Source organism: Chanodichthys erythropterus, chromosome 23 (genome assembly GCF_024489055.1).
Source record: "Chanodichthys erythropterus isolate Z2021 chromosome 23, ASM2448905v1, whole genome shotgun sequence".
NCBI classification, from domain to species: Eukaryota; Metazoa; Chordata; class Actinopteri; order Cypriniformes; family Xenocyprididae; genus Chanodichthys; species Chanodichthys erythropterus.
The window spans coordinates 22,353,901-22,379,652 of NC_090243.1; the positions used below are offsets into that span (position 1 = coordinate 22,353,901).

Below are 25,752 nucleotides of genomic sequence, written 5' to 3' on the forward strand. Positions count from 1 at the left end.
ATTTTCACCTATTTCTCAGCGATGTTCTCTGTGAAATCACGTGATTTAGACTCAGAGCTTCACCTGAGATGACTCCGAACACACAGACTAATAAACTGATAAAGGCAGATTATAAATGTCTGAATCACAGTGAAAGTTTCAATAGTTTCTCTCTGCATGCGTTCATAGATTTAACATTACACTTTGACTCATATAAACTAACTTACTAAAGAAGTTTCAGTTTTATATGAGGCTTTATTACAGTATATCTTTAATTTAGTTATTGCTAAAAATGTATTTAAGACATAATTTGACAAAATGGCTACAGAAAACAAAGCAATGTTTGTTTTGCTTTTTCATTTTTCTGTTTAATTTTTCCATTAAATTTCAATTTATTTTTTTAAACAAAGAAAAAGAGAGAGAGAGAGAATACAAAACAAAATATTATTTACTTTTTATTTTATGAAAACTATATCAATAACAGTATACTCAATAGTAATATACTATTTATATTGATCACACATTTATCATCACAATATTATAGAAAGGAAATCTTTTTCTGTCATCAAAAACAAGGACATACTGTACATAAAACAAAGAAGAAAAGTTGTTTTCTTGCTGTATTTTCTTCTGAACGTCCAGAAGAACAAACCCAGTCTTTATCGCTTTATGACTTTAATCACTGTATGATGATGATGATGATGATGATGGTTTGACCTCTGATGTTGAACTTTAATTGGAACACGACAGATAAAATATCTGCTGCTTTTATTTGCCCTGCAGAGTTAGGATTGCACTATATTATATAATAATAATATAGTGCAAACTTTCCCATTAAGTAATGAAATCATTATTTTCTAATTTATTCCATTTTATCATTTTGCAAACATTATAGGAGTGTTACTTTTGAATTGTGAAACATGTAACATTTAAAAACACTGTAAATGTAACATTTAAATAAACGTTAGATGTGCTAATGCGTTTCAGAACAGTTCCATGAATGATGTATAAATAATGTTTTTGTGCTAACGTTTGGAGAACATTATTAAAGAGATAACATTGAACGAACGTTCTATTAACGTTACTGGAAGAACATTTGTTCATAACTTTGAGAGAACCTTGTCAGAGCATTTCTGAGAACATTCCCTGTAAAGAAACAGGAGCTAAACATGAGAAGACAGAATACAGAAACAATGGGAACAAAACACTACAAAATAAAAGTCCTTTTGAAAAAAACATGAAACATGTAACTATAAGAGAGTCTGAACGGGTTCCTGCTCATCATCATCATCTTCATCAGCTGTGGTTGTGTCCTGCTCTCTGCATGTCCAGCTTCTGCTCTCAAATCCTTCACTGATTTCACCACATATGAATTATAATTATGGCAAAACAGTCATAATTTACTAACACCTATACTAAGTTATAATTATTACATACTAAGTCATAGTTAGGAGATTAAAAAAAACATTATGAGATAAAAATGTAACTTTTTTGCCGTTACTTCACTTTTTTGTATGTCCTAATTATTACTTATGTCAGAATTTTGACTTTTTGTCAGAATTTCAAGTTACGTCAGAATTTTTGTCTTTTTATTGTAATAATGAGGACTTTTTAAGTCATACTTTCAACTGTCATAATTTTGACTTTTTACATAATAATTTTTGCCTTCTGTGATCACTTTCACTGTAGATTTTGACTTTTTTGTCAGAATTTCAACTTTTTAATGTAATAATTGACATTTTAAGTCATACTTTTGACTCAAGTATCATAATTTTGACTTTTTATTGTAATAATTAGGACTTTTTAAGTCAGAATGTAACATTTTTAAAGTCATAATTATGACATTAAGTCATACTTTCAACTGAGTATGTCATAATTTTGACTTTAAGTCAGAATTTCAACATAACAATTATGACTTTTTAAGTCACTTTCGACTCAGAATTTTGACTTTTTAATGTAATAATTGCTATTTTAAGTCATACTTTCGACTAAGTGTGTCGTAGTTGTAAGTCATAAATTTGAATTTTTATGTAATATTTTCAAATTTTATGTCATAATTTTGACTTTTTAGGTCAGATAGAATTTTGACTTTTGTCAGAATTTTGACTATTTAATGTAATAATTTGGACTTTTAAATCAGAATTTAACATTTTTAAAAAGTCGTAATTATGACATTAAATCTTACTTCCGAAGTCATAATTTCAGCTTTTTAAATAATTATGACTTTTTAAATAATACTTTCAACTTTCAATTTTTCCTGTATTTTTGATCAAATAAATTCAGGTTTGGTGAGCAGAAGAGACTCTTTCAAAAACATTTGATAAAAGTCGTAATTATTTCAAACTTTTGGTGGATATAATATATATAAATGTATACACTGTAAGGCTACATGTTAACTTCTGTTGTCTCTAATGTGTAAGTTGATCTTTATGATTTCAGAAACACGTTCTTCTGTCTTTTGCGTCTTCACAGTGATTGTGTGGGGTCATATAACACACACACACACACACACACCCTCTTTAGATAAGCAGGCAGAAGGGGGTGTGTGTGTCTTTAAGGCGCCTGTGTGTCTTTGTGTGTGTGTGTCTCAGCAGCAGCAGTCTCTAGTCTCTAGTTGAGTCCGGTTCAGTTCGGATCATGTCTTAAATCATCTGCAGCAGATCTGTGTGTGTGTTCAAACTCCTGGAAGTCACGAACAGCTTCATGGTCTCGCGGTGAGTGTGTGTTTGTGTTCGAGAGAAACTTCTTCAGTTCTTTAGTTCGAGCTCAGAGTGAATCAGGACAGATCCACACTCGTTTTCTCAGTGTTTGTGTGGTGAAACTCGCCTGAAGTCCCGCGGTTACTGTAACACGTGCTCTCGATACATTCACTGTTACTTTCAAACGAGTCTTTGATGTCGCCGCTCACTGTCGGACGCCGCTTTTGTCTTTGATGTTTGATCTGTTTGTTTATTGCGTCTGTCTCAGTCTCTCGTTCCTGTGCTCATTTAGGTCCGGTGGGTTCGGTTCGGTTCTGGTCGTGATGCAGCCTTCATCTTCATCATCTTCATCAGTGTTTCTTCTTCTTCTGTCAAGTTTTTCTCTCGCTTTGGCCTGTAATAAAGCTCTGTGTGCCAGTGACGTCAGCAAGTGTCTCATTCAGGTAAGAGTCTCACATTATGATGTATTATGTTGGGTTTTGATGGTTCAGAAGCTGGAAGCTGCAGTGAATCAGATATGATGAAGTTTTCAGATGCACTTCATAATTCTCATGTGCATCTACTGGTTCTGAAGCACTTTTCGTGGAGCTTCATGGCTGTTCTTGTGTTGTTGTCTGTGTTTAACTGTGTTGTTGGTGGTGTTGTTGTGGAGCAGGAGTTGTGTCAGTGCCGGCCGTCCGATGGGAACTGCTCGTGCTGTAAGGAGTGTATGATGTGTCTGGGAACTCTCTGGGAAGAGTGCTGTGACTGTGTGGGTAAGATCATCATGTTCTCAGTGTTACACAATATCTGCAGCTCAACCGTCTCTTCTGCTGCATCATGTCTGCTCTGATGGAAGAGATGATAATCAAGTGCATATAAACATGTTTAAACATGTACACTTATATGTTACAAAGGAGGTCAAAATCATCTGCATAAATAAATGTATAATTTTTTTTTATTCATATGAGATTTTTAATAGTGTGGCTTTAGATTGTGATTTTTTTTTTTTTTTAATTGAAAATAAACTTAATTATATATAAAGAAGAGATGGTAATTGTGACTTTTTATCTCACAATTCTGACTTTATAATTTGTTTGTCTCACAGTTCTGAGAAAAAAAGTCTGCGTTGTGCAAATATAATATATTAAACTCACAATTGTGAGAGGAAGAAGTCAGAAATGTGAGTTTATACTCCAACATTATTTTCGCACTTTATTTCACGTATTTCTCTTCCTTTCTGACTTTCTTGTGATTCCGACATTTCTCACTGATCTGACTTTATTTCTGACTATTCCAACATTATTTCTCACCATTCTGACTTTTTCGTGATTCCGACTGATTTCTCGCCATTCCAACTTTTCTCATAATTACGGCATTAATTCTCACTATTCCAACGCTATTCCAGCATTTCTCACCATTTCATCTTAATTACAATTCCAACTCTATTTCAGAGTTTATTTCCCACAATTCCGACATAATTTCTTGCATTATTTCTCCCCATTCCAATGCTATTCCAACATCTCACTAATCCGACTTATGTCTTACCATTCTGACTTTTTTGTGATTCCAACATTATTTTTCATGATTCCATTATTTCTCGCCATTCCGACTCTTCTTAATACATTATTTCTTTCGATTCCAACACTACTCCAACATTTCTTGCCATTCCAACTTTATTCCGATTCCAACATTCTCTCACCATTCTGAGGTTTTTTTCTTGTTTTTCTGACTTTCTTGTAATTAGACTTTATTTCTTGCCATTCCAACTTTTCTTGTTATTCCGACATTAATTCTTGCTATTCCAACACTATTCCAACATTAATTCTCGCCATTCTGAGGTCATTTCTTGCAATTCTGACTTTTTCTTGTTTTCTTGTTTTTTCTCTGATTGCAAGAAAAAAGTCAGAATTGTGAATTATAACTTTAAAATTGTGAGAAATAAAATATAAATATATATATATATAATATGGAAAAAATTAAGAGACCACTCCTAGTTCAGAAATCAATGTTAAGTGGTCTCTTAATTTTTTCCATAGCTGTATATATATATATAAAAACTCGCAATTGCAAGGAAAAGCTCTCATAATTAAATAGTTTTTTTTTTTTCTAGTCTAAATCAAGTTTAGTTTGTGCTCCGAGAGCTGAAGGGTCTTGATGTTTTGTGTGAGTGTTTCTGTAAAGTGTGTGTTCTTGTGTTTCTGGTCCTCTCAGGCATGTGTAACCCCAAGAACTACAGCGACACGCCGGCGACGGCCAAGAGCACGGTGGAGGAGCTGTACCGGCCCATCCCGTCGCTCTTCCGCGCGCTGACCGAGGGCGAAGCGCCCATCAACATGATGGTGGTGTCCTTCCCCGTGGCCGAGGAACTGTCCTACCACGAGAACCTGGTGTCCTTCCTGGAGACGATGGAGGACGCGCACCAGAACGTCTCGCTGCCGGGGAACAGCATCCACGCCAGCTACGACACGCAAGGTGAGGAAAGAGCGCTCGCCTCGCGCTTCACTGAGCAGGAACGTCGTTAGCTTGAGCTTCATTCGTTCCGGCGGTGACCTTGTGACCCTGAGCTGTGACGGTAATGAGACGTCCAGCGGCGAGCAGGTGTCCGGACTGACCGGACGGAAATGCATCAGATCATTTATGTCACACTGGAGTTGATATATTTGACTCACACATTACTGGTAAAAGTTTAGAATAATTGAGGTTTCTGGATTCTGTTTATTTGATTAAAAATACAGGAAAATTTGTGAAATATTATTAGAATTTAAAACAGCTGTTTTCTATGTGAATATATAGTAAAGTGTAATTTATTCCTGTGATCAAAGCTGAATTTTCAGCATCATTACTCCAGTCTTCAGTGTCACATGATCCTTCAGAAATCATTCTGATATGATGAAAAACATTTAAAAAATCGTAGTTATTCTAAACTTTTGACCAGTAGTGTACTATTTTATTAACGTGAAATGATTCTTTTAAAATGAGGAATGTTACTTTCAGTGTGTCTTTAGATGACTGATAAACTTTGTTTTTAATTATTGCTTTGCATGTCATAATTTTTTTTTGTGCCTTAATTATGACATGCAAAGCCAAAGTTATGATATGCAATGTCATAATTTCAACTTTTTTTTTGTTATAATTTTGACTTTAGGTCATAGTCATGACTTAGTATGTCAATTTAAACTTTGCATGTATTAATTTAATTTTTTTTTTATAATTATGACGTGCAATTTCATTTTTGTCATAATATTGTCATAATTTTGCATTCATAATTTTGATTTTGCATGTCATTATTTTTACTTAAAGTAAAATTTATGACAAAAAATTAAGACAAATTGAATTATAAAATGCAATTTCATTTTTGTCATAATTTTGACTTTTCAAGCCATAATTTTTTTGTCATAATATTTTCATAATTTTGATTTTGCATGTCATAATTTTGTGTCTGCATTTTATAAAGTAAAATTTATAAGTAAAAATTATGACAAAAATGAAATTGCATGTTATAATTCATTTTTGTCATAATTGCATGTCTTCATTTTATTTTATTTTTTTTAGTTTTTACTTTGCCTGTCATAATTTTTTTTTGGTCATAATTTGATTTTGCATGTCATATTTTTTGTCATAAATTTTATTTTACAAAATACAAAGTAAAAATTATGACAAAATGAATTATAACAATTTAATTTGTCATAATTTTGATTTTGCATGTCAATTTAATTATTTTTTTGTCAGTTTTTACTTTCCCTGTCAATTTTTTTTTTTTTTGTCATAATTTGACTTAAATTGCATGTTAATTTTTATTTTTTTTAACTTTCGTCAATTTTTATGTTATAAAGTAAAAATTATGACAATTAAAAATTAACATGCAATTTAACTTTCGTCAATTTTGATTTTGCATATCATAATTTAATTTTTTCCTTAATTTTTACTTTGCATGTCAATGTTTCCCAAAGCATGATTTTTGCTCTTATGTGGCGGATGTGCTTCCACACACACTGATCTGATGTCCATGTGACTGTATTGGTGTTGTTTCCTGATCTGTGTCTGTCTCATCTCTCCAGATAAGATGTGTACGGTGGTTTACTTCGACGACTGCGTGTCCATCCGTCAGTGTAAGCAGTACTGCGAGTCGATGGGCGGATCCAAGTACCGCTGGTTCCACAACGCCTGCTGCGAGTGCATCGGACCCGAGTGCGTCGACTACGGCAGCAAATCCGTCAAGTGCATGAACTGCCTGTACTGATCCTGAACTGAGCGCAGTCCTGTCAGTCACCGATGTTTTGTTATTGTGTCCTGCGTCACGCAAAAGATTTTGTATATATATTTTTATTCTTGCAGATTCACGTGTAGCCTCATACATTCAGATCAGAGAAATGATTTTGATAGAGAATAGATTCATAATCAGCATGTTATAAACTTTCTCAAGGTCTTTATCAAGACTGAACGAAGTTAAAATCATTAGTTTAACGATTAAAATAAATCATCCTTTCACCTAGAGAAGTGAAGCTGGAGTGTTATGTGGAGACGACAGACGCTTGTTTCTTCAGTTTCACAGACGCAGGTGAACTTGAGCGATAGAAATCACTGTATTTTTCAATAAAACATCATTATCTCCTGGTTTTTTTTCTTGTGGTTTCATTTTTTCCCTTTGTCTTTTTTGTCATTTTCCTTTTTTGTCTTGTATCATTTTTATTAATTTTAATTTCCTGTTTTTTTTTATTTTTTGGTCATTATGCATGTTTTCTTTAGTTCTTTCTTAGTGTTTTGTATGTTTATTCCTCATTTCACGCGTGTGGCTGCTGTCGGTCGCTCTGTTAATCGTGCGTCTCTTCGGCTCACAGGTGTCCTAATGAAGCGTCCCACTTTCAGACACAAAGCTCTCATTCAGTCCCATGAGCCTCCAGTCATCCGTCCAACTTCATCTGCAAACTCAACGTTCATAATGTGTGAAGGTCACTTGAGTTTGTTCTGGTTATGATTGTCAAACAGAAATATTGTAGTTATTCTCTGCACATCTCAATATGAAACATTTGCTATTTACTCATTTACATGTTCATGATCTTTATGAATCATTCAGTGAGCAGGAGATAAAAGCTTCATAATCTTTCATCAAAATGTAAGTTGAAGCTCTGAAATAACATTTAAGCTGTTCCCATTTTTATGGTGAAGTTGTCGACAAAAAGGGTAAAAACTTTACAATAGTTTAATTTAACATGAACAATTATATTAGATCAAGACATTTATAGATCATATTAAAACGTCAAATGTGTCTGATAACAGTGTCTCATTTTGGCTGCGTGAGATTCTCCAGCTTTGTTGTTGTTGAGCTGTTAAAGCTCCGCCCACTTCTGGAGCAGCAGCTCATTTGCATTTAAAGGGACACACACAAAAACAGTGTGTTTTTGCTCACGTGCAAATTTGACAAGCTCTAATAAATGAAGTTTCAGCTCAAAATCCCCCACAGATCACAGACACATTCTGGAGACACCAGAGACTGATATTACATCTTGTGAAAGGGGCGTTATAAATGTGCTAACAATATATTGTTCATTGTTAGTTAATGCATTACCTAATATAACAAAAAAAAATAAAATGTTATGAAATATTACATCTCAATATTCTAAATAGTTGCGGTTGAGGAACTAAATTGGCTACTGATTTATTGTAAATTCATGTTTGTTCATAAGACATGTTAATGTATATGACTTGGATAAGGTAGAACTTGTGTGATCGTCTTCAACAGTGAGAACAACAGCAAGTGATTTCATCTGAAATTTTATTCTGGACAGGTTAAGAGAATAACATCAGCTATTCATGATCAAAAACAGGAATATATACAGAAGAGTTTTGCATTAAAACACTCAAGGCTTCAAGTGAGTTTCAGATTGAATGTTCACATGGACCACTCGTGATTTCCGTTAAAAACGCCAGTTCACATGGTTCGTCTGAGCAGACGTGTGACCGTGTCCATCAGTACAACAATGTGCTGCGCTGAAGATTAAAAGAGCGACGCTCGAGCCCTTGAGATCAGACAGACGCGTCCCGTCACTGATATATATATGCAGCATATATTAGAGCCGTCAACCGGCCGCCGGCCCGGTCACATGTCAACAGTTTAGTCGTTTGATTTCTCCAGCTGTTCAAGTATTCTCTGGTTTAAGGAAGACGCGTTTAAGGCTTCTGTGGCAAAATAAAAGAGAGAGAACGCACAAAAGCCCACAAATAACCCAGGGGCTGTAGTGAGATGCATTCTGGGAAAGCTGTTAGAAGTCTGTGTTCAGTATGTGGAGGACGTGGTGCTCATGGCGTCCTCGTTCAGACGGGTGCTTCCGGGATGGACACTGGCAAAGTATTTGACGTCTTTGTCCACGTCCGTCTGCAGAGCGACCAGAGTGTGCTCCAGCGCCTCCTGTTGGCAGCCGGCCGAGTTCAGGAAATACTCTACAGGAGAGAACACACACACACACACACACAGGCACAAAACAAACAAACAAAAAAACCCACTAAAGAATTAAAAAAATAAATGAAAAACAAAAAAGTGAAGTAATATTTTCTTCCCTTTTTTCTTTTTTTTAAAGATAATAAAAACAGAACAATAGAGCTAAAATAAATAAAGGAAAAGAGGGAAAAAAGGAAAAACAAAATGAAAAGAAAAGAAAGGAAAAATACAAAAAAATTTAAGAACGAATAAGGGGGGAATCAAATAAGAAAAATGAAAGGAAAATATAAACATAAAAAACAGAAAAAGGATAAAATATATAAAGTGAAAAGGATAGAATAAAAAAAATAATTAAATAAATAAATAAAATGAGAAGATCAAATATAAATAAAAAGACAAGAAAAAATTAAAGAAAATGTCAAAGATGAAAATAAAAAGAACAATATAACTAAAATAAATAAAGAGGCAAAAAAAAAATAATGAAAAAATGCAACAAAAAAAAAAAGCCATAAAAGAAAAAGGAGAGAAAAAAATAATAAATCAAAGACTGAAAAGGATGAAGAAAATAAACTGAAAAGAAGGAAAAAAAAAAAAAAAAAAAAAAAGGCAAAAGAAGAAATAAAAGAACAAAAAAAAGAAAATTAAAATAAACAAGAAGAAAGGGATGAAATGACGGCACACACACCTCGCTCCAGCAGCGTCTGCCGCAGGGTTTTGGCCAGCAGGACTCGGACGTTGGGAACGGGATCCGTCGCCAGCTGCAGCAGCGGAGGAAGCAGGTGCTCCGAGAACTGATCCAGAGTCAGACACTCCTCCTCGATGGACAACTGACCAACACAGAGCTGCGCGTCAGGACAATCCACACTGATGATGATGATGAGCAGGAGGAGGAGGAGGAAGAGTGCGTCTCACCTGACAGACGAAGGCAAACGCCTGCCGGCCGGACCACTTCTGAGAGTGACAGAACTTCTCCACCAGCTCGCCCAGAAAACTCACCAGCAGAGACGAACACGACGACAACTTCCTGATGATCTCGCTCACCTGAAACACAGCGAATCTTTGAGAGGAACGACTCACTGGAACCAGAATTATTCATTCATGATTCAATCACTACAGTCTCACTTGAAATAACCAAGACAGAAAGAAAAAAAAAGCAACAAAAAAAACTAAACTAATAAAGAAAAGGAAATAAGACAAGAAAAAAAAGGAACAAAATGAAAAAAAAATAAATAAAAAAAATTATATATATACACATATATATTACACACACACACACACACACAAATATACAAATAGAGGGGAAAATTTAAAAAAAATGAAAAAGGGGAAAGAAAATAAATTTATTAAAAAAAAAAAGGAATTGAAATTAAAAGAAATAAGAAAAAAGGAAAGAATGTTAAATAAATGAAAGTGAAGTAAAAAAAGAAAAAAGTGTATGAAAGAAAAAGTGAAAAAGAAAGAGTAAAGGAAAGTGAAAGAAATAAAGAAAAAAATGACAAATAAAATAAATTAAAAGAAAAAGGAAAAAGAAAAGAAAAAGTAAAAGAGAAAAAGTGAAAAGTAAAAGAAAAATAAATAAATAAATTGATTTACAAAGAAATGCAAAATCACCAAAAAATAAAAAAGGAAAAGGAATTAAAAGAAATGAGAAAAGAAAAAAAGGAAAGAATGTTGATAAAATGAAAGTGAAATAAAAAGGAAAAAAGAAAAGGTGTATGAAAGAAAAACAAAGTGAAAGAAAGGAGTAAAGGAAAGTGAAAGAAAAAGAAAAATGTCAAATAAATGAAAAGAAATTAAAAAATTAAATAGAAAGAAAAAGGAAAAAAAAAAGTGAAAAAGTAAAAAGAAGAAAAAAGAAAGGAAAAGGAAAAGAAAGAAAGTGAAAGAAAGAGAAAGTGAAATAGTAAAAGAAAAAGAAAATAAGAAAGTGAAATAGTAAAAGAAAAAGAAAGTAAAAGAAAAAGAAAGTGAAAGAAAAAGAAAGTGAAAGAAAAAAAGAATGGTGAAAGTGAAAGAACGAGAAAGTGAAATAGTAAAAGAAAAAGAAAATAAAAGAAAGTGAAAGAAAAAGAAAGGTGAAAGTGAGAGTACCAGTCTGTAGGACGTCCAGCGAACGGACGACACGCGGTCAGTGCAGAGACAGAAGGCCAGCGGTCTCAGATAGTCGTGGACGTCCTGCGCGCTGTACAGCTCCAGCAACAACACCAGCTGCCTGTCACACACACACACACACTGAGACATGACATCACCAGCGACATCATCAGTGACATCATCACCACACACAGCGCAGCGCAGTCGTACTCGGCCAGCTCGGAGCGAAACCTCCAGTTGCGGCTGTTGTCCGTCACCAGGAACTCCTGCAGCTGGTACAGATACTTCCTCCTGGTGTCCTGATGCAGCAGCTGAAAGAGGAACACCACATGACCATCATCATCATCATCATCATCCTCACACACACTGAGTGATGGAGCGGACCGGACCTTGAGGAAGTCGTAGAGGTGTTTGAGGACGCCGATGCGGACCTCGTCCAGGTCCTTCAGGAAGCTGTTGAAGATGGGCACCAGATGAGCGGCCGTCAGCTGATCTCCCAGGATCAGAGCCAGCTCATGGATGGAGAACGCCAGCGTCCGCCGCACCTTCCACTGACACACACACACACACACACACACACACACGAGAGAAATTACCTGATGTGTAAGGGTGTTGGATATATATTATTTACGATAGTATCACGATTGTTGGTCCGTACTCAAGAAGATAAGGGTCAAAAATACCTCCGTCTGATATTGATTAACTATTTTACATGATATTAATATAAAAAAAAAAAAACATACAAAGAGTGGCGTTTCTACTCTAAACATCAGCATGATTACAAATGTGGTATTGATTTTATACAACAGTTCAATAACCAAGAAGTTAATATTAAATGACTGACATTTTAGACACAATATTGCCTGTTTTAAAGAATAGTTTAAAAAAAACAAAACAAAACACAGCAGTGGTTCGTTACCGAATGAACAAATCGTTTTAATGAATGATTCAATGACTCACTCATGAAGACATTCAAATGCTTCGCTCCTGAATGAATCAGCCGTTTGAATGAATCGGTTGAATCTCAATGACTCGCTCATTAACAGTGACTCAGTAACATGGACTTAATTTCACATTTAAAATATCTTTTCATTTTTGCTGTTTTTTTCCCCCTCTTTATTTGTATTTTTATCTTTTTATTTTGTTCTTTTTTTTCTTTTCTTTTATTTTCAAAAAATGAAAATTAAAAACAAAAATTTAAAAAGGGGAAAGACAATAAAAAAACTGATTTAAAAAGAAAAAGATACTGTATATTTGTGAAAAGAAAACAAATATAGAAAGAAAAAAAGAAAAGAATGTTAAAAAATAAGAAAATGAAAGTGAAATAAAAAAATGAAAGTAAAAGAAAGTAAAAGTAAAGGAAAGTGAAAAGAAAGAAAGAAAGAAAATTACAAAAAAAGAAATTAAAAAGAAAAAAGAAAGAAAGAGAAAGAAAGTGAGTCAAAGTGAAAGAAATAATTAAAAATGACAAATAAAAAATAATATTAAAAAATTAAAAAGAAACAGAAAAAAAGAAAGTGAAAAGTAGACACAATATTGCCCGTTTTTGCTATGAAAATAGTTTCAATCAAAGCCACAGCAGTGCTTCGTTACTGAATGAACAAATCATTTTAATGAATGATTCAATGACTCACTCATTAACAGTGATTCAGTAACATGGACTAAATTTCACATTTAAAGAATTTTTTCATTTTTTGAAAAACAAAAAACAAAAAAAACATTTCAATTATCAATATTCAACGTTTTGTTTAAAACATCAAAAATGATGCGCTTGTAACTGCAGGTTAAACACATTCATGTCCCTCTGAGCTGCATTAAACAGTGTGTAAAGGCGTATAAATTTCCGTATAAGCTTCCGTTTCCTCTGCAAAGATTAATTTTGTTGAGACCGATTTAATTTGATTGGTAACAGCCTTAATGTGTCTAATTATTCTAATTCTTTTGTCAAATTCTTACATTTAATCAAATTGATGATGCATAAGAAAATGAAAATGGCTTTATTATGGAACAAAAAATAAATTGGTAGGCCAAATTGTGTGCATGATTTAATAAATCATTCTCCAAATTTGCTAAATCATGAGCATGATTTATAAATCGAGGGAACATAGTTGTCATTCGATTTACTTTTTTTTTTTCTTGCATGTCATGTGCAGGGCTCCATACTATATAAAGGTAAACATACCCAAAACGGGTAAAAATCAATTTACACCTGCCAAAGGTACCAGCACAAAAAACACACTCAGCAAAATATCATCTAATTATTGTTAGAGAAAAGATATAATTTGTGAATAAACCCCTCTCGCTGTGCCAAGTAAAAAAAAGGATAGTTTTGATAAAGCATTGAGAAATGTGTCCTAGTGTTTAAAAAAAATAATAATAATAATAAAATATGACACATTGTATGAGGAAACAAGTGTCTTGTGCATGTATTATATGAATAATTGGAAACAAGCACCTGCATGTCGGAGGCCAGCGTCTCGTACGTGTCGCGCAGGCAGTGCCAGTTCTGCCGTCCTAACGTCAGCGCCACACCGGGCAGACTGTAGGCGCAGTGCTTGGCGATCTCCATGTCCACGGTCTGAGCGCGCGACGGGTCCGTCATGGACAGATACTGGTCCAGTAACGCCTGAGGAACCACATCCTGCAGTGGGCAGCACACACGTCAGAGCAGAGCATGATGGGATTGAGCTCATGATGGGATGATCAACTGACCTGCTGTTTCGATTTCCTCTCGTCTTCAGGATTCACACTGCTGTCGCTCACGTCAGAATCATCGTCGTCATCACGCCTCTGAAACACGCAACATACTCCTTTTCATTTCTATTCACTAATATAATGATAGTTATAAAGAGCAACGTTTACCTACAGATATGTGATAAACATTTTAGTAATGCATGAAAAATGCTGAACAAATCAGACGGATTCACGCTAATGAACTGAACTTATCAACACTTAATGCTTAAAAACATGTGCTGGGCTTTGACACAGATCAGGATCATGAAACCAGTATAATGATATGATTGTAATTATCAAAGTTGGCATGTTGTGTTCACCTGTGTGTCGTCTGAATGGAGCTCAGAGGAATGTTGGGAGCTGAAGGGATTGGATTGTGCTGCTCGGGGCTCCAGGAAAGCGTCTTCCAGTCCAGAGTCCAGCGCCGTGGCTCTCAGAGCAGCTGTCAGGACATCCACTTGTGCTGGAAAACACAGATCAACACAGAAGGGTTTCCTGCTTGAATGTTGATTATTTTCCTCATATTCTCCATTGTTGCAGCTCCTCTCTTCCCAGTCTGTCAGTAACGCTCTGTTTAGTTCCTGTCTCTATGAAGCCACTCCTTCTGAAAAGCAAAATGTCCCGCCCCTAACCATAACCGCCAGTTTCAACAACTACTAACTCAACCAGGCCCCGCCCATTTATTCTGCATATGAATTAGAGTTCAGAAACACTCTGATATAGAGATATTCATGCTCCAACTATGGAAGCTTGTTTCCACCACTACAAAAATAATTAAAAACGGTAATTCCAACTTTTTCTCACAATTCTGACTTTTTTTCTCTGAATTGCGAGATATAAAGTCCGAATTGCGAGATATAAAGTCCGAATTGCGAGATATAAAGTCCGAATTGCGTTATAAAGTCAAAATTGCGAGATATAAAGTCAGAATTGCGAGATATAAAGTCTGAATTGCGTTATAAAGTCAAAATTGCGAGATATAAAGTCAAAATTGCGAGATATAAAGTCCGAATTGCGAGATATAAAGTCCGAATTGCGAGATATAAAGTCCGAATTGCGAGATATAAAGTCCGAATTGCGTTATAAAGTCAAAATTGCGAGATATAAAGTCAAAATTGCGAGATATAAAGTCCGAATTGCGAGATATAAAGTCCGAATTGCGAGATATAAAGTCCGAATTGCGAGATATAAACTTGCAATTCTGAGAAAAAAAAAAAAAAAAAAAAACGTCCAAATTGCGAGATATAAAGTCCGAATTGCGAGATATAAAGTCCGAATTGTGTTATAAAGTCAGAATTGCGAGATATAAAGTCTGAATTGCGAGATATAAAGTCCGAATTGCGTTATAAAGTCAGAACTGCGAGATATAAAGTCTGAATTGCGAGATATAAAGTCCGAATTGCGTTATAAAGTCAGAACTGCGAGTTATAAAGTTCGAATTGCGAGATATAAAGTCAGGATTGCGAGATATAAAGTCCGAATTGCGAGATATAAAGTCCGAATTGCGTTATAAAGTCAGAATTGCGAGATATAAACGCGCAATTCTGAGAAAAAAGAAAAAAAAACGTCAGAATTGCGAGATATTTGCAATTCCCTTTTTCATTTCATGGCGGAAACAAGCTTCCATATCAAACCGCAGCATTACACACTAAAGAAAGACAAAGTCCTCTTTAAAACACGATCAGATGTGAAGCAAAGCCTGTTACTTCTGAACACAGACTGCAGTTATTGTGCGTCACTCCTTCTGTTTTTCGGCTCAGTGTTTCAGTAACTTCCTGTGTTCGTTTCCTTCCACTGACACAAAGGTCTCGCTCCAGCTGCTTTAAGGCTTCTGTTCCTGAAATCTCTTATTGATGAATGTGGCAGTATTTGGCTTTATTGTGTTTGTAGTGCAAAGTTTGTCAGATCCAGTAACTAGAGCTGGGCGAGTTGATATCAACATCAATATCAATAATCTCAATATCAATCATGTCAAATCCACTTAATGAGAAAGCACCGCCGCTCACCTTTGACATCCGGGTCGTCGATGTGCGGCTCCAGGTTTTCGATGAGTTCCTCCAGCTGTTTCCTGCCCAGCGCCGGAGCGGACGGCCGCTTCTCCTTCTCCTCCTCCAGTAGCTCCAGGTCCAGGTCGATCTCCGGGATGGGCGTCCTCCAGTAGTGGAAGGAGTTAAAGAGCTCCTGCTCGTCTTGTGGAGCGGGCGACGGCGAGGGATCGTCCTGAGCTGATGCCGGTGGATCCTCGTCGGCTCCAGACGAAGCCTCCGTCTCTTCAGGAAGGCACTTAGAATCGTCTGCCGTCAGGACCTCCGCGGTCTGCTCACCTCCGCCCTCCTCCGCCACATCCTGCTCCTCACATCCAGAGGGATTGTGGGAAGCGGCAGACGTCCCTGCTGCGGACGAGCTGCCGGCGGCATCTGCGTTTGTGCTGAACGAGACACAGAGGTGAGCGAGTGAAGGTTGATCCTCAGAGCTCTTCATCAGTCAGTCGTCTCACCTGTGCGTTTGAGCTCCGCTCCAGTTGCCCTCGTCTCTGAAGTACTGACCCACGTTACTGCTGGGGCTCGCGAACGTCGAGATGAACTGACCCAAGGACTGAAACGCGGCCTGACGCACCTGCCGACCGCAGCACACGCTCATTAACACAGAACGGACAACACAGAAGAGATTAAACGGATTGGGCGTACCCAGCGGGAGGGATCGCTGATCAGACTGATGAACAGAGACGAGAGTTTCGTCCGCCGCACTTCTGGAGACGTGGCCGAGGACACAGTCATGAAGCACTCGGCGCAGGCCTTCCGCACGCCCCACACGTTATCCGAGCAGAGCTGGAAGAAACGCGGCAGCTGGACAGGAAAGAGAGAGAGGAAGGAGAGGAAAACGCCTCAGACAACTATACAAAACAAATCAGAGTTGATAACATGACAACATTTATGTAGTCTGATTTTGAGCCTTTTTCAAACCCTGTTCAAAACAGACTCATAAAAAGAGCAGAGCGGGGCTAGTTGTCACATTTTACCCAGTGTCTTATTTTTGAAAGTCAGTTTCTACATAAAACTTTAAAATCTCGACTTCAAAAGCCTAAAAATGAAAAGGTAATTGCAACTTTTTATCGCACAATTCTGACTTTTTCTTGCACTTGCGAGATATAAAGTTGTAATTGAGTTATAAAGTCAGAATTGTGAGTTATAAAGTCGAAATTGCAAGATATAAAGTCATAATTGCGTGACAAAGTCGTAATTGCGTGATATAAAGTCGTAATTGTGTGATATAAAGTCATAATTGCATGACAAAAGTCATTGCGTGACAAAGTCGTAATTGCGTGATATAAAGTCGTAATTGCATGACAAAAGTCATTGCGTGACAAAGTCGTAATGGCGAGTTATAAAGTTGTAATTGTGTGATATAAAGTCATAATTGCGAGTTATAAAGTCGTAATTGCGCAATATAAAGTCGTAATTGCGAGTTATAAAGTCATAATTGTGTGATATAAAGTCGTAATTGCGTGAAAGTCGTAATTGCGTGACAAAGTCGTAATTGCATGACAAAGTCGTAATTGCATGACAAAGTCGTAATTGCATGACAAAGTCGTAACAGAAATTAACTGCTGCTAGTGAAAACAAGCACTTAAAACAGTTACTGCCATCTAACCCATGTGACAACTTGCATGACAAAGTCGTAATTTCGCGATATAAAGTCGTAATTGCGCGAGTCATAATCATGTGATATAAAGTCGTAATTGCGTGACAAAGTCATAATTGCGTGATATAAAGTCGTAATTGCGAGATATAAAGTCGTAATTTCACGATATAATGTCGTAATTGCGTGATATAAAGTCGTAATTGCGTGACAAAGTCGTAATTGCGTGACAAAGTCGTAATTGCGTGACAAAGTCGTAATTGCGTGACAAAGTCGTAATTGCGTGACAAAGTCGTAATTACGTGACAAAGTCGTAATTGCAAGTTATAAAGTCATAAATGTGTGATATAAAGTCGTAATTGCGTGACAAAGTTGTAATTGCGTGACAAAGTAGTAATTGCGAGATATAAAGTCGTAATTTCACGATATAGTCATAATTGCATGACAAAGTCGTAATTGTGTGATATGAAGTCGTAATTGTGTAACAAAGTCATAATTGCGAGTTATAAAGTCATAATTGTGTGAAAAAGTCGTAATTGCGAGTTATAAAGAATTGCACGATATAAAGTCAGAATTGAGTTATAAAGTCAGAAAAAGCCATCTAACCCATGTGACAACTTGCCCCATCTTTCCTGTGTTGATCATACCAGCAGTTCCTCTGTTGCCTCTCCTCCAACAACGCTGCAGATGTCACCGAAGTTCGCCGCACAGACCTGTGGGACACAAACACACGCCTCTGATCAGCGACGAGGACAGAGCGTCTTCCTCTGGACTCCCGAACACAAGCCAATCAGAATCACCCACCTTGCGCACGTGAAACATCCTGCAGTCGCAGCACATCTCGCAGAAGCGCGGCAGAAAGAGTCGCTCGGTGATGTCCTTCCCCACCATCGGCGCCATTTTACAAATAATCTGAGATGAACATCAGAAACAAGCACTCAGTCCTGTCCGCTGCGCTGGTTATGATAGTCATGAGTTTTGTGCTGACGATTAATTGTCATTTAAATAATTGTGATTAACGATTTAATTTTGTTTTGTTCATCACTTACAGTGTATGCATAATAGATTATTTTTTATTTGGAATCATTTATAATATAATATGTTTATAATAAAATAGGCTGATATTATTTATTTTAACGCTGTAAATTTTAATGTTGTGAAAAATATTTATAAAATAATATAATAAAATAAGAATTAAATAGGCCCATATTTACTTTAGTGCTGTGAAAATATTTATGTAATAATAAAAATGATATAAAACAGACCCATATTATTTACTTTAATGCTGTGAAAATTAATAATATTATAATATTATATAATTATAGAAATTATAAAAATGTTTTCAAACTTACTTTAATGCTGTAAAAATGTTATATTTATATAATAAAAAATATAATAAAAATGATAAGGCCAATATGATTTATTTTAATGTTGTGAAAATTAATATTTATATAATGATAAAATGTGTTCAAATTTACTTTAATGCTGTTAAATATTCACATAATTAAAATATAATAAAATAATAAAAATTATAGTAAAATATGCCCATGAGACTTGCTTTAATGTTGTGAAAAATATTTACATAACATAAAAATGATAATAAATAGGTCATGTTATTTAGATTAATGCAGTGAATTAATTTATATAATTAAAATATAATAACATAAAAATTATAATAGCCACATTTTACTTTAATGCTGTGAATATTTATATAATAAAAACATTTAATAAATCGAAAATATAATAAAAAAAAAAATCATATTTACTTTTTTTGATCTAAATATTTATATAATTATAATAATAAAAAATAATAAAACAGGCCAATATTATTAACTTTTTAGTGCAGTACAAAAAAAAATAATTATAATATAATAAAAAAATGCCTATGTGTTTTACTTTATTGCTGTGAAAATGTATATTTACGTGAATTATTGTTTTATATTATAATGCAGACTGATTAAATCCACAAAGCTTCATTTCGTACGAAGGAAGGAAGAGCTTTGACTCTCTTTGTACTTTACAACAGTGTTTTTAACATTATTTGTCAAAATATGACAGGCCTAGGATAGGATAGTTTGTTCTCTAAACGAGTAGAAGTAGAGAAAGATGCTTCAGTGAGTCACTATAGGACACTTTCTGATCATCATCACACAAACTCCTGCAGCTGATCCGAGTGAAATCGGCAGACTCTCACCGCCATGGCTTCGGTTTTCACATCATCGTTGCTGTCGGGAGCGGTGAGGTCCACCAACACGGGACACACCAGGTTCTCCACGTCTCCTCGCTCGATGAGCTCCTGCTCCAGCAGAACCAGCAGCGCCGCCTGACTCGTCTTACGCACCTGACGCAGAAACACCATCAGCTTCTTGATCAGCTCCTCAATCTCAAGCGATGGAAAGATCTGACACTCACCAGGTTATTCTGGTCAGCCAGGTATCTGACGACGATGGGCAAGAGGTACTTGGAGAAAGCGAATGGAATGGAAGGTCTGTTCTCCTGACAGAAGATGGCGATATGTGGGATCTGCTCCATGAGCTCCGCTCGAACCGTCGGCTCTGAGGAACAAACGTTAAAAACACAAGCCTAAATATGGCTGAATATGACTGAAATATGCACAATAATACAGGAAAAATTAAAGATGAGATTATAATGGTATCTAATCAAATCGAGCCCTCTGAACCGGACAGAAGAGTGAATCAGTGAATCATCTGCGTACCGGAGTCATCTGCGAGTCTGTCGATCCTCTCCAGCACGGACACACACTCGCGCTCGTCCTCGCTGACGGCTCGGAGCGTGTCGAGAAGACTGCGGGCCACCATCTGCCTGAAACACACAGATCCAAGATTAAAAACATTTCACCGTTGAGTGACCTAGCAAAAACAAGTGGATTTGAAATCACTAAAAAAAAGCTTCTTATACTAGGATTTCATATATCTCACACTGCATTATGGGATACAGCATCTTAACCCTCTGGAGTCTGAGGCTGATTTGGGGCCTGGAGAACTTTTGACATGCCCTGACATTTGTGCTTTTTTCAGTTGTTCATAAACATATTAATGGAAAAAGTGTCATTACACTGTATTCAGCACAAACTAGGCTACAATAATATGTGAGGAACATGTATGTACATGTTTGTGTTTTTGAAGGAATAACATTTATGCGTGGTTGTTGAAAAAACAAAAAACTTAAGTCACTGAAATAAGGCCAAAAAAAGTATAATAAATCTGTGTTCATAAGACTTTAGGGTATTGGAGGTTGTAGACTAGAGTTTTTGCTTCAAAATTATGTAAAAATTATGCTGCCTACTCCTTCATATTTAACAATATATTGATTTAGTTTTTGTAAGACACTTTTTGCCAAGAAACACAGTATGCGAGGAGGCGTGAATCACCACTGAAAATGGGCCATTCTCACCTGAGAAGACAAAAGAATTGGATAGTAATGAGCTGAAATGACTTGCATATTAATGAGGCATTTCAGTCAGGTAGGCTGTGAAAAAAAACCTTCTGTGATGTCTCAAGCTCATTATGATATATGAAACATACAGAAAAATATTATTACAATATAAAGTAATGGTTTTATATTATACTTTAAAATATAATGTATTTCTGTGATGCAAAGAGTCTGAATATAGGCTTTTAGTTTAAAAGCATGCACATTTGGAGAAATATTGGATTCTCATATGCTTATGTCAATTTTCTATACAGAGGAGTTATTTTTATTTAATATTCACTGTCATTACTATGAGCGCTGGTGTTTTCAATTCATCCTTGAAGTCGGAGGGCGCTCTGTGCATTTTAGTCCACAAATTCATCTAAAAGAAGAAGAGGCTATTCCATGAATGGAGTTTCCAATTCATACAGCAGCAGGAGGGCGCTAAAGAAACAAAAACTCATCTAAACTTCATCTGTAGAAGACAAGTAAACAGGAAGTAACTGCATGTCTTCTAGAGATCGCTAACCATGACTTTTACATCCAGATAAACACTTTTCAAGACAATAAATACACGATTGAGATAATGAATGCATGTATTGACTGAATTTGCGTCTGAATAGCGCTGGCTCCGTGGGCGTGGCCGCATTAGCAGATAATGAGCTGAATCACGGATTTCTGACATGGCTCTCTTTTCATACAGATTACATAAACACAGAAGGTTTGTTTTCGATTTGACTTACATGATTTAAAACCTGACATCTTAACGTTTTTTTAGACATAAGTGTAATTTTTTTGTCATTAGTATTCACTAAGTTACAGTTCATTTTCTGAGAACTATCAGATTGGAGTTCGTTCAGAGGGAGAGGAGAAATCACGCATCATGTTAGTTTTCTTTATTTTACAAAAAGCACAAAATTCTGTTTTTACTCTGAGTGTACACAAATGAAAGAAGATATTCCACAGATTAAAATGGTGTATAACTCTTAATTGTATGTGCAACATTGACGGAGTATTTTGAGTCTCTTTCACACTGATAAGAAAAAAACCACGGTGGTATCGCCGGCGATACCGTCAGACCTCAGAGTGTTAAACATGCTTTGACGGATGAAGCAGGTCATTTGCATACTGTAGAAATAATACTATGATAAAAAATTTTTATGATAAAAATTGTTTTAACGACATGCAATCTGACATTATCAAGTACCAAAAAACAAATAAAAACACTCAATTTGTGATTTACTATATTTACTCTATTAAAATACAGTAAAAGTGTCAGATGTCGTATGTGTCTTTTATACACAAAAAGTACCGTTTCCCCCCCAAAAAAATCAGCACAATTACAAATGCAATATTGATTTTATACAAGTTTAATAAACAAGAAGTTTTGCTTTATTTTGCCAATGAAAATAGTAGGGCCCTATAAAATCTGTTTTATTTTTTCCCAAATTCTGTTTTTTCTGGATTCCGTTTTTTTCCGTTTTTTTTTTTTTTTTTGGACTCCATTTTAATGGTTAAATTAAATTTTAGTAATCAAAAAGCATGTCTAATTAATTGAAATAATGAAACTTATCCAATTTATCAACAACTTATTAAAAGTTTAACAAAAAAATAAATTTTTGTTTCATTCTTTCCCCTCAAATTTTGTTTTAGTTTTACCAAATTTTCACGTTTCTGGATTCCATTTTAATGGTTTAATTACATTTTAATAATCAAAAAGCATTTCTAATTAATTGAATTCATAAAAACAACCAATTTTATTAATTAAAAAAAGCATTTTTATGATTTATTTTTTAAATCAAATTCTGTTCCTTATTTTAATTTTTCCGGCAATCAAATGAACGCACACAATTTAATTTATCTTTTAATCATGAAATTAAACTTTTTTTGTCAAACCATGTGCTGCACAACAGAGCTTAACTAACTGTTCAAAGTGTGGTAAATGAAACGCGCTTCCACATCATTCATTTCAAAGGCTCACAGTCATGCAGGATTTATATTTAAATAGTTTATTTGTGGTTTAATATTCAGGTGAGTAAATTATCAGGACATTTTCAGTCTGAAGTGAACTAATCCTTTAGTGAGCGAATCATTGAGTCATTAATTCAACCGATTCATTCAAACGGCTGATCGTTTCAGGAATGAAGCATTTGACTTTCTTATTAGGTGAGTCATTGAATCATTCATTCAGCCAATTTGTTCAAACGGATTGATTCATTCAGTAACGAAGCACCACTGTGTGTCGCAAAACAGTTCTGTAGATTCGTTTGGAACAATTTTCATTGGTAAAATAGAGCAAAACAGGTCTAACTTCTTGTTTATTAAACTGTTGTATAAAATTAATATCGCATTTGTAATTGTGCAGATATTTGGGGGGAAAAAAAGGTACTATACGACGTGCAATCTGACATTTTTACTGTATTTTAATAAAACACTCAGCAAAATATTGTCTGATCTTCGACAAAATATAATTTGTCAATATTGCACACCCCTAACTAGTAGTGTGTGACTCCAAACAGACTCAATGTGAGCATTTCACGACTCTTCACCTGTTGAAGACGTTCTCGCTGCTGATGTACTTGTCGAGTCGGCCCAGAGGAGTCAACATCTCATCCTGAGTCACGAAATCCAGCACTGAAGGTATAATAATGGCATCAGACTCTGAGCTGTATCCATCCACACCAACTACAGACACATTCAGAGACAGCGTGAGCACAACACACACATCCCACAATCCTCTGCGATTCCAGCGCGAGATCCAGAGTCACGGATCCTATATGATGAACTTCTCAGTGAAATCTTGAGGATTAGGTATTATTCGCTGACATGGTTAAATGATGCATGTGATTGACAGGGTTAAAGGATTAGTTCACTTTCAAATAAAATTCTAATAATTTACTCTCCTCCATGTCATCCAAGATGTCCTTTCTTCAGTCGAAAAGAAATCATAGGGCCATAAATGTCCTACGCCTTCCCTATTCTACTTACGGAAAAAACTGAACTGGCGCCTCATTCGTTACGCAAGTAGAATAGTGAAGGCGTAGGACATACAGTGTAAGCTTTTTGAAGAATACGGAAAGCGGAAGCATAATTTGTGTTTATAAAGTATATGCAGTAGTATTTTTTTAGAAAATGAGCGATGGTTTCTCTAGATAAGACTCTTATTCCTCGTCTGGTGTCGTTTAAAGCTCTTTGAAGCTGCACTGAAACTGTAATTTTGACCGTTTGGAGTCCATTGAAGTCCACTATAAGGAGAATAATCCTGGAATGTTTTCATCAAAAACCTTCATTTCTACTCGACTGACGAAAGAAAGACATGAACATCTTGGATGACATGGGGGTGAGTAAATTATCAGGAAACATTTTTTGAAAGTGAACTAATCCTTTAATCAGATATCTGATTTGAGCTGAATTTGTCTTCTTTATAGCTTCCCTCATGTTTGATGAAGTAATTTCAAACCCAAACACAGCTGTCTAGCGCATCACCATTACAAAAATACCATGTTTTTACCATGATTATGGGCATGGTGATCTTTAAAGCTCTGTTTACACGCGTTTATCTCACATTACCACAGAATTACAGTCGGGGTCACGTGACCTGCTGTTTATGAATCACATTAAAACACAAAGTTGAGGTTATTCTCACACACACAGAGATAAACTCACATCCGTCCGTGTCCTCCTGTGAGTCCTGCAGCAGAGAGAGATCTGAAACACACGACACGATCAGTGAGAGTGTGTGTGTGTGTGTGTGTGTGTTAGTCAGAAGTGTGTGTGTTCAGCTCTACACACCCGCCATCGTGCGCTGCTTCTACATTTAACCCGCTTCTGTGCGCCGCAACACAAACTACACAAAACTACAAAAAAACACACAAACACGCGCCTCAGAACTCCACTCGAGCACTGCCGCCGGGCCCGCGCACTGATCCTTTATCACGCACGCGCCGAGGGCAGACTCTAGAACGCGCACGCACAGACGGAGTGTGCGAACGCATGCGCAGTGAGGAATACCAGAACTCGCTCTAAGTATTCGTTTTTTATTTATTTATTTGTTTGTTTGTGGATTACATAATTTTAAGACATTTAATTATTTAGAAAATATTTGTAATACATTTCTATACACAACAGAGTACGAGTAAAACATAAAATTATTGGGAAGCCACATAATTTTGGTTAAATAATAATTTTATTGCATTTTATATTATATATATATATTGGTTGTTGTTACTGGAGTCTAATATGGTAGATTATTATTAGTATTATTTTATTGAATTATTATTATTATTTAAATATGCGGTGTGGCAGAACACAAATGACCAGTTCAACCAGTTTTTCTTTGTTGTTGTTGTTTTTTTTTTTAGCTTTTTTTTATTATTATTGCAATATTAACAAACAGAACACGTCGGCACATACAAAAAATATAAACAATATTTCAAACAAAAAGTAATTATGGTTCAATAGTAAACAAAAGAAATATGTATTAAAACTATTAAACCTAAAAAAAAAAAAAATAGAGAAAAGAAGAGGGCAAATAAATAAATAAATAAATAAATATATTAAGGAAGATGGCACAAATTCTGCATGTTTTCATTGCTTTTTATTTATTTATATATTTATTTGCTTGTTTGTCGATTACATAATTTTAAACCATTTAATTATTTTTTATTTTTTTATATACATTTTCATACAGAACAGAGTACGAGTAAAACTCAAACTTATTGGGAAGCCTTCGAATAATTTTATTGCATTTTATATATATTT

The 25,752-nt window shown here is 35.4% G+C and overlaps 2 protein-coding genes across 3 annotated transcripts; one reads left to right on the forward strand and one right to left on the reverse strand.

Annotated features, from left to right (window-relative positions):
• The first annotated feature begins 2,553 nt into the window (after positions 1-2,553).
• twsg1b (twisted gastrulation BMP signaling modulator 1b) lies at positions 2,554-7,269 on the forward strand. Its single transcript, XM_067378096.1, has 5 exons — positions 2,554-2,693; positions 2,971-3,121; positions 3,334-3,433; positions 4,872-5,132; positions 6,719-7,269. Exons 1-5 carry the CDS (start codon positions 2,683-2,685, stop codon positions 6,898-6,900), a joined length of 705 nt encoding a protein of 234 aa, XP_067234197.1. The 5' UTR covers positions 2,554-2,682; the 3' UTR covers positions 6,901-7,269.
• A 1,163-nt stretch (positions 7,270-8,432) lies between these two features.
• ppp4r1 (protein phosphatase 4, regulatory subunit 1) lies at positions 8,433-24,916 on the reverse strand. 2 transcript variants are annotated; one of them, XM_067378374.1, is made up of 20 exons: positions 24,784-24,916; positions 24,658-24,699; positions 23,541-23,625; positions 20,276-20,382; positions 19,972-20,114; positions 19,754-19,900; positions 18,364-18,471; positions 18,207-18,272; positions 16,608-16,766; positions 16,418-16,536; positions 15,927-16,348; positions 14,241-14,383; positions 13,900-13,977; positions 13,643-13,828; positions 11,577-11,738; positions 11,398-11,498; positions 11,188-11,308; positions 10,009-10,137; positions 9,782-9,923; positions 8,433-9,098 (listed from the first exon to the last, which is right to left on the reverse strand). In XM_067378374.1, the coding sequence occupies exons 1-20, from the start codon at positions 24,788-24,790 to the stop codon at positions 8,935-8,937; spliced, it is 2,631 nt and encodes an 876-aa protein (XP_067234475.1). In that variant the 5' UTR covers positions 24,791-24,916; the 3' UTR covers positions 8,433-8,934. The 2 variants fall into 2 exon arrangements, with proteins under 2 accessions (XP_067234475.1, XP_067234474.1); XM_067378373.1 differs by having other exon boundaries at positions 23,541-23,676.
• Between the last annotated feature and the right edge of the window lie 836 nt (positions 24,917-25,752).

Excerpts from the sequence above, each read along its gene's own strand:
- twsg1b (XM_067378096.1), top strand. Across the intron at positions 3,434-4,871 it reads AGAGTGCTGTGACTGTGTGG|GCATGTGTAACCCCAAGAAC; the intron begins GTAAGATCATCA and ends TGGTCCTCTCAG. Across the intron at positions 5,133-6,718 it reads CGCCAGCTACGACACGCAAG|ATAAGATGTGTACGGTGGTT; the intron begins GTGAGGAAAGAG and ends TCATCTCTCCAG.
- ppp4r1 (XM_067378373.1), bottom strand. Across the intron at positions 14,384-15,926 it reads CGACGACCCGGATGTCAAAG|CACAAGTGGATGTCCTGACA; the intron begins GTGAGCGGCGGT and ends TGTGTTTTCCAG. Across the intron at positions 11,309-11,397 it reads TTTCGCTCCGAGCTGGCCGA|GCAGCTGGTGTTGTTGCTGG; the intron begins GTACGACTGCGC and ends TGTGTGTGACAG.